This window comes from Mustela nigripes, chromosome 9, assembly GCF_022355385.1.
Source record: "Mustela nigripes isolate SB6536 chromosome 9, MUSNIG.SB6536, whole genome shotgun sequence".
Taxonomy (NCBI): domain Eukaryota; kingdom Metazoa; phylum Chordata; class Mammalia; order Carnivora; family Mustelidae; genus Mustela; species Mustela nigripes.
This window is the reverse complement of record NC_081565.1, coordinates 10330049-10338203: the sequence shown is the minus strand read 5'-3', so window position 1 is coordinate 10338203 and position 8155 is coordinate 10330049. Positions and strand designations below refer to the sequence as shown.

The following is an 8155-nucleotide window of genomic DNA, read 5'->3' as shown; positions in this document are numbered from 1 at the left end:
GAGCAGAGAGCCCGACGCGGGGCCCATTTGTGTATTTTTTTTTAATATTTTATTTAGTTATTTGACAGACAGAGATCACAGAGAAGCAGGCAGAGAGAGAGAGGAGGAAGCAGGCTCCCCGCTGAGCAGAGAGCCCGATGCAGGGCTCGATCCCAGAGGCTTCAACCCACTGAGCCACCCAGGCGCCCCCAACCATTTGTGTATTTTTAATAGGCACAGACTGACAGAACTCTATGAAAGTGTCTCATAAAACATTTTCTAGAAAAAACAAACTCTTACAAGTGGTTACTTTGGAGGAGGGATACGAAACACACCTATTTTTTCAAGTAATATTCCCACTTGAATGTTTTGTCATTAACTTGCCCCTGTAGTCAAGGCCCAGGAACGGACTGACACTAAGAAGTCAGGAGGGGATGGACGACAGACACCTGGGATCTGGCCTAACGGCTGGCTCATTTCTGAGTGCTCGCTCTAATGACAGGGGCCATCCTTATTGTCACCGGACCTGGCCAGACGCAATCTCCCTGTCTGCCTCCAGACTCCGCCATGCCAATCCTCCTCCCTCCAGCTAGAAGCTATAAGACCACCCTTTCTTAAAAAAAAAAATTTTTTAAGATTTTATTTATTTGACAGAGAGATGAGAAGCAGGCAGAGAGAGAGAGAGGAAGCAGGCTCCCTGCCAAGGACAGAGCCCGATGCGGCGCTCAATCCCAGGACCCTGAGATCACAACCTGAGCTGTAGGTAGAGGCTTTTACCCACTGAGCCACCCAGGCACCCAAGACTGCCCTTTCTAACAAGCAAACCTCATCCCACCCTTCTCTGGCATGAAAACTTTAGACAGGAACCTCAAGGACAAAATCCAAACTACTGGGGCTATATCACAGGACCTTCTCCAGCCTCGCTTTCGAGTCACACCTCCGCTCCCCGCTCCAGAACGCTTTTGCTTCAGCTGCACCCCTGCCCTGAACACTCCCCCGACCCACTGCACCTGCCTCACCCACCCAGCAAACTCTGGCCCTTCAGTTCCTCAACTACACCAGACCCTGGTGTATACAGGGCCTGATATCCTTTCTTGAGGACAGGGAGCAGGGCCACAGAATTCCTGGCTAATTCCTAGCTACCATTCACGTCTCAGCTTACGTGTTCCCTCTTCCCATCTTCCCCATCAGACAGCACAAATGCGCAGTGCTGGGAAGGTTGTTAGGAGAAAGGCATTCTCATATTCTCTTGGGAGAAATAAAAGCTAGTACAATCTCTTTGGAGGGTAATCGAGCAACAGGTCTCAAAAAGCAGAATGCAGGGATGTCTTCAGCTCAGGTCATGATCCCAGCATCCTGGTATCGAGTCCCACATCGGGCTCCTTGCTCAGCAGGAAGCCTGCTTCTCCCTCTGCCTCTGCCTGCCACTCTGTCTGCCTGTGCTCACTCTCTCTGACCAAAAAATAAATAAATAAATAAATAAATAAATAAATAAATAAATAAGTAAAAAGCAGAATGCACTATATGGCCCCCTCTTACTTTCTTGGGCTGACCAGTGACTGTGTATGGTATGACTTCCTTCCTAGGTCTGGAGAATCTCAACACTCTAGAAGTGAATGACTGAGCTCCACCAATCAGAAGCACTCACCTTCCCCTGTAAGGAACGCACTGGCAGTGGTGAATGGGATGACAGGAAGACTGGGTTCCTGAAACTGTCGGGGAGGCTGAGCGTGCAGTGAGCCAGGTCCCAGCACCAGGCCCCAGAAGCCCAGCAGCAAGGCAGCCCCTGCCGTGACCTACTCTGCAGCAGGATTTCTACATCGCTCTGGGCCCCAAAGCCAGCGCCTGCCCTCCCAGCTATTCTGTTGAGCCACCTACTGTCCTTTACAACACAACCCTCTTTTCTTACATCATTCAGGAATTCTACCGCTTTGCAACAGAGAAATCTGAGCAATACATACACATACCCTAATCCTGAAATTCCACTAGGAATTTATCTGAAGTTTGTACTCACCTCCACAAACCAAGACACACTTGTTGCAAAAATTTGATGACCAAAATATCCACCAATACAATGGGTCAGTAAATCATGATACAGCCATATAATGCATTTCTATGTAACTGTTATTTCAATACAGATCTACATGTGTTGATAAAGAACTTCTTCAGAACAAGTTAACAATAAAGGAAAGGTGTGTACAGAATGACTTCATTTATGTATTTTAAGATTATTTATTTATTTATTTGACAGAGCGAGATCGCAAGTAGGCAGAGAGGCAGGCAGAGAGGGGGATGCAGGCTCCCCACTGAGCAGAGAGCCTGATGCGGGGCTTGATCCCAGGACCCTGGGATCACCTGAGCCGAAGGCAGAGGCTTAACCCACTGAGCCACCCAGGTGCCCCATTTGTGTATTTTTTTTTTAAGACTTTATTTATTTATTCGACAGACAAAGATCACAAGCAGGCAGAGAGACAGGCAAATAGAGAGGGGGAAGCAGGCTCTCCACTGAGCAGAGAGCCCGACGCGGGGCCCATTTGTGTATTTTTTTTTAATATTTTATTTAGTTATTTGACAGACAGAGATCACAGAGAAGCAGGCAGAGAGAGAGAGGAGGAAGCAGGCTCCCCGCTGAGCAGAGAGCCCGATGCAGGGCTCGATCCCAGAGGCTTCAACCCACTGAGCCACCCAGGCGCCCCCAACCATTTGTGTATTTTTAATAGGCACAGACTGACAGAACTCTATGAAAGTGTCTCATAAAACATTTTCTAGAAAAAACAAACTCTTACAAGTGGTTACTTTGGAGGAGGGATACGAAACACACCTATTTTTTCAAGTAATATTCCCACTTGAATGTTTTGTCATGTTCATAACTTGCCTTCACTAGGAAATGTTTTCAGGTCGCTCGCTCAGTAAGGACGTCTCCAACGGTCATTATCCTTCCTGCTCCTCTCTCTTACTACTGCTCTTTTCCTCCAGGGCACTTAACCCTGGAGAGCATTCTTTTAGTGAATGTGCACTTACTTTAATTCGTGTCTCCCACAGGAGGCTGCAAGTTCTGAGGGCAGGTGCTGTGCTGACCCCTGTACTCCCAGCACCCGGCACCGCGCCTAGCCCGTAGTAATGTTAAATAAGGACCTGAGAAATGAACAAAAGTAACTTGTGCTTCTTTTAAGACTCAGTTCATGTGAAGTGAAGCTTTTCCTGAAATCCTTCCATTTCGATGTGCTCCTTTCTCCCCTGGGCCTCCACGGACCTTCGTGCCTACTGCCCTTGTCAGTTTGTCCATCTGGCTCCCTCAGTACAGTGCGAGGGTACTGGGGATAAGGATCCATGCGTTCCCCTCTCTGTGGAGCCTGCCACAGTGCTTAGGCGCAGAGGCAAGAAAGAGCTGATAAACAAATGAAGAGGTGAACAAACTAAAGCTCACAGTAATTATTACTCGTGGATTACAGTCTCATGTTATGGGATTATCACCCATGGATTATGGGTTTCTCCTCCTTAATCCGGTCTTTTACGATGATAACGAAACCAGACTGCGTGGGGCAATGATTTCTAAACACAAGCATGCTATGAACGCAAGGCTGTGGAACCATCACCCTGGGCTCCCACTACACTGGGATCAGCAAGATCACTGTTGGCCAAGCACAACATGGGGTTGCTTGACGGCTCGCTGTCAATAACTTTTCATAAATTCAGGATTGTGCTCAGAAGGCAAATTACTACAGTTCCAAACCAAAAGAAACCAAATCAATTTTCCCATCTTAAAAATGAACCTGTTTTGAAATAACATTAAATTTCATAAATGTGACTTTATGAAGGTAAAATAAGAGGACATCATGAAGGATTTAGAGGTAGAAGGTAATGATGTCTGCTCTTTACTGCTTACAACTTACTCTCAAATGATTCCACACAAAAAATTAAAATAAGGTATGAGCAAGGGAGAGCAAGAGTGGTAAAATGTTCACTGACAAATACGAGTAAAGAGCATGTATGACTGTTCACTGCACATTTCAGTTACTTTTAAAATGCAAGTGTAAAATTTTTTTGTTTAAAAAATAAAGAAATTGGGATGCCTGGGTGGCTCAGTTGGTTAAGCAGCTGCCTTCGGCTCAGGTCATAATCCCAGAGTCCTGGGATCAAGTCCCACATGGGGCTCCTTGATCAGCAGGGAGCCTGCTTCTCCCTCTGCCTCTGCCTGCCATTCTGTCTGCCTGTGCTCATGCTCGCTCTCTCTCTGACAAATAAATAAAATCTTTAAAAAAAATAAATAATAAAGAAAGAAATTAAGGGCACCTGGGTGACTCAGCGGGTTAAAGGCCCTGCCTTCGGCTCAGGTCATGATCCCAGGGTCCTGGGATCGAGCCCCGCATCGGGCTCTCTGCTCAGCGGGGAGCCTACTTCCTCCTCTCTCTCTCTCTGCCTGCCTCTCTGCCTACTTGTGATCTCTGTCTGTCAAATAAATAAATAAAATCTTTTAAAAGAAAAAAAGAAAAGAAATGAAACCACTGAATATATAAAGCTATTTCATCTTTCCCACCATTTAAAGGCATCAATCAGACAGGGAGAAATAAAAACAGTACTCTGATGAAGATAACAAATATATTTGTATAAAGCAGTTTGGAACAATTCTAAAATTACTGTAAGTATCTTCATTTTAAAATAATTACAAAGACTCATCCATATGGTATCTGGGGGTAAATCATTCTCCCCAACAAACAGGGAACATCTGTTGTATAAAAACCTTCAAAGAGGCTAGATGACACAATGGAACAGCAAGGTCTCAAACTGGCAATTTCCAAACTATTCAAGGAAGCAGTTTCCTAGCTCTTCGGAGGGAAGATACCAACACAAAAAATGTAACAGGTAAACAACAGCTGGAAAAATACCAGCATACATGACCTGTTCAAATTTCTGTACCTACACAATTTGACTCAAATTTAACATAAAAGTCAGAATTTGGGGGCGCCTGGGTGGCTCAGTGGGTTGGGCCGCTGCCTTCGGCTCAGGTCATGATCTCAGGTCCTGGGATCGAGTCCCACATCGGGCTCTCTGCTCGGCAGGGAGCCTGCTTCCTCCTCTCTCTCTGCCTGCCTCTCTGCCTACTTGTGATCTCTGTCTGTCAAATAAATAAATAAAAAAATTTAAAAAAAAAAAAAAGTCAGAATTTGAAAATCTCCATTTTCTCACTTCTTTTTTTGGTGGTCATTAAAAAAAAAAAAAAATCCTTGTGGTCCCTGAGTGGCTCAGACCATTAAGCGTCTGCCTTCGGCTCAGATCAGGATCCCTGGGTCCTGGGACCTGAGTTGCTTGTCGGGCCCCCAGCACAGTGGGGAGCCTGCTTCTCCCCCACCCACTTGCGCATGCTCTAATAAACAAAATCTTGAAAAATAAAATACTCTGTCTAGCACTTAGAGCTAAAGTACCTATGTTTAAAAGCTGATCTGAAAAGAGTAGCTACTATTAGAGGCCAGGCTCAGGGCCAGATTCTTTATAAACATTATTTCTAATCATTACAACCTGGCATATGTAGGAAATACTATTGATACCACTTCATAGGTGAGGAAATCAAGGTCAGAGATGAATTAAACGCTTTTGATCATTTGATAGCAAGAGGGGCCCCAGTCACTCTAGCTTTCAAAAAAAAAATACAGTGCACATCTTAGACATGTTCAAGGCCTCCACTCTAGTTTCCCTCTACTAAAACCTCACCTTGGAGGTTTCTCACACTGAAACCTTGAGACCTACCTTGACCATCCTATTTAACACTATAATCTGCCTTCTACCCCAATGCTCCAAAGTGCCCGTACCCTGCATTAATTTTTCTAACTTTTTGTTTTGAGATAATGGCAAATTCACATACAGATATAAGAAATAAAACATTGAGTGTCTGTATACCCATGACCCAGTTTTCCCCAAAAGTAGTATCTTGCATAAATGTAGCACAGTACCTGCATTACTTTTCTCTCCTAATATTTATTACTTTCTAACATTAACATATTTATATAATAGTTGTTGTTACTGTCTATCCGCACTAAAATACAAACTCCTTGCAGGCAAGAATCTTTAAACTGTGCTCACTGCTCTGTCCCACACACCTACAATAGGGCCTAATCCATAGGAGGAAATCAATAAATATGTGTGGAATGAATCAAAGCGCAATATTACCCTGGCTCCTCTAACAGAAAACAGACCAGCTCTTTCAGAGACTACCGTGGTAAGTAAGAGGATTCTGAAACATCAGGGAAATTTTACACTCACCCATGGTGACATAAGGCAACTTATCAGTTGATCCATGAGGGTAGATGCTGTAGAGGTGAGGTCCAGTAACATCTACTCCCCCCAAAACTAGGGCTGCACCAATGTAACCTTGATACCTGGTGATCAGAGTATGTATAAGAAAAAAAAAATAAGTCTACATTGCATCACTGTAACTTAACCAAAAGCTGTATGAGAAGTCAGACAACAAAAGGCTTTTCTTACACTGCTACGGTTTCATGAAGTGGTTACTCTTTCGATGGGAACAAGATGGGAACCAGAAGGAATATTACGTTGGGACACTGACTATCAGCCCATAAAGACAATCCTTGAGGCCCTCCAACATGCCTATTTCCTCAGTCGAACAGCTCCCTTTAAAAGAGGATTGTCTGACACGCCTGGGTGGCTCAGTCGGTTAAGCCTCTGCCTTCAGCTCAGGTCATGATTTCAGGGTCCTGGGATCGAGTCCCACATTGGGCTCTCTGCTCAGCAAGGACCCTGCTTCCCCCTCTCGCTCTCTGCTTGCCTCTGCCTACTTGCGATCTCTCTCTCTCTCTCTCTCTCTGTCAAATAAATAAATAAATCTTAAAAAGAGGATTGTTCTTGGGGGCCTGGGTGGTACAGTTGGTTAAGTCCAACTCTTGGATTTGGCTCAGGTCATGGTCTCAGTCTCATGAGATCGAACCCCACATCAGGCTCCACGCAGAATCTACGAGAGTCTGCTTCAGAGTCTTTCTCTCACTCAAATAAATAAATAAATTTTTTTTAAAAAGGACCATCCTACATTAGGGAAGAGAAAACCAACCCAAAGCATTAAATGCCAGCCCCATATCTCAGAGCCGAGCTTGGCTTACTCCAAAATTTATCAGCACCCTTCCCATCACACTGCTCAGTGATCAGCAAATCAGCGACTTTCAAAGTTAACACCAAGGAGATGCTAGACTCAAGCTGTCCAAATCTGCAACCTTACCTCACCACAGCCTCATAGGAAAACGGCTCATATCAAAACACCTCTTTTGAATAAACTGGCACAATTATAATCATAGATCTGAGTTCTTATTGAGTAAAAGAAAAAGATTTCATCATGCAGGGAAATGAATGATGAAATCCCTCCACAACAGCCTGTGAAACCCACCGCTACTGCCTACAGGATGACGCTACGGCTTTTCAGGACCATAAATGGGAACATACTTTCCACCCCACCCTACCTCCACTTAGTTGTGCATGTACTTGTTTTTTGGATCCTTCACTGAATTCATTTTCTACTTCTACAGACTGCTCTCCCTGTATCCGGTTCTATTTTTTACCATTTGAATTGCTATGCTAAATAAATATGTTGGATTTAAAGTCTTCCATCATGAGCCTTTAGCTCTTTGGGAAGAAAAATTAAACCAACTTGCCTAATGATACAGTAATTAAAACTGATACAAATAAACATAAGAACCAATCAAAGTCCTAACTGTAGACTGTCTGAGACATAACTACCCATCAGGAAGCACTCTTGGTAACCAGAACAGTCAAGTCCAATTATTTCCTCCATCTCTGACTACCAAACTGCTCTTTCACAAAAAATATTCCAAGGGTGCCTCGCTCGCTCAGTCAGCGGGCATGTAACTCCTGATCTCAGGGTTGTGGTTTTGAGCCCCACACTGGATACAGAAATTACTTTAAAAAAATAAAATCTTAAAAAAAGAAAGAAACAGGGGCGCCTGGGTGGCTCAGTTGGTTAAAGCCGCTGCCTTCGGCTCAGGTCATGATCCCAGGGTCCTGAGATCAAGCCCCACATTGGCTCTCTGCTCAGCGGGGAGCCTGCTTCCTCCTCTCTCTCTGCCTGCCTCTCTGCCTACTTGGTTTTATTTTTGTTGTTTTTTTGTTTTTTTTTTAAAGATTTTATTTATTTATTTGACAGAGAGAGATCACT

At 44.3% G+C, this 8155-nt stretch overlaps 1 protein-coding gene across 1 annotated transcript in view; it reads right to left on the bottom strand.

Moving 5' to 3' along the window:
- Positions 1-8155, bottom strand: part of PSMB7 (proteasome 20S subunit beta 7) — a 65016-nt gene that overhangs the window by 46626 nt on the left and 10235 nt on the right. The window contains exon 5 of the mRNA XM_059410838.1: positions 6238-6353. Within this exon, the coding sequence (XP_059266821.1) occupies positions 6238-6353 (116 nt within the window). The remainder of the gene's footprint in view (positions 1-6237; positions 6354-8155) is intronic.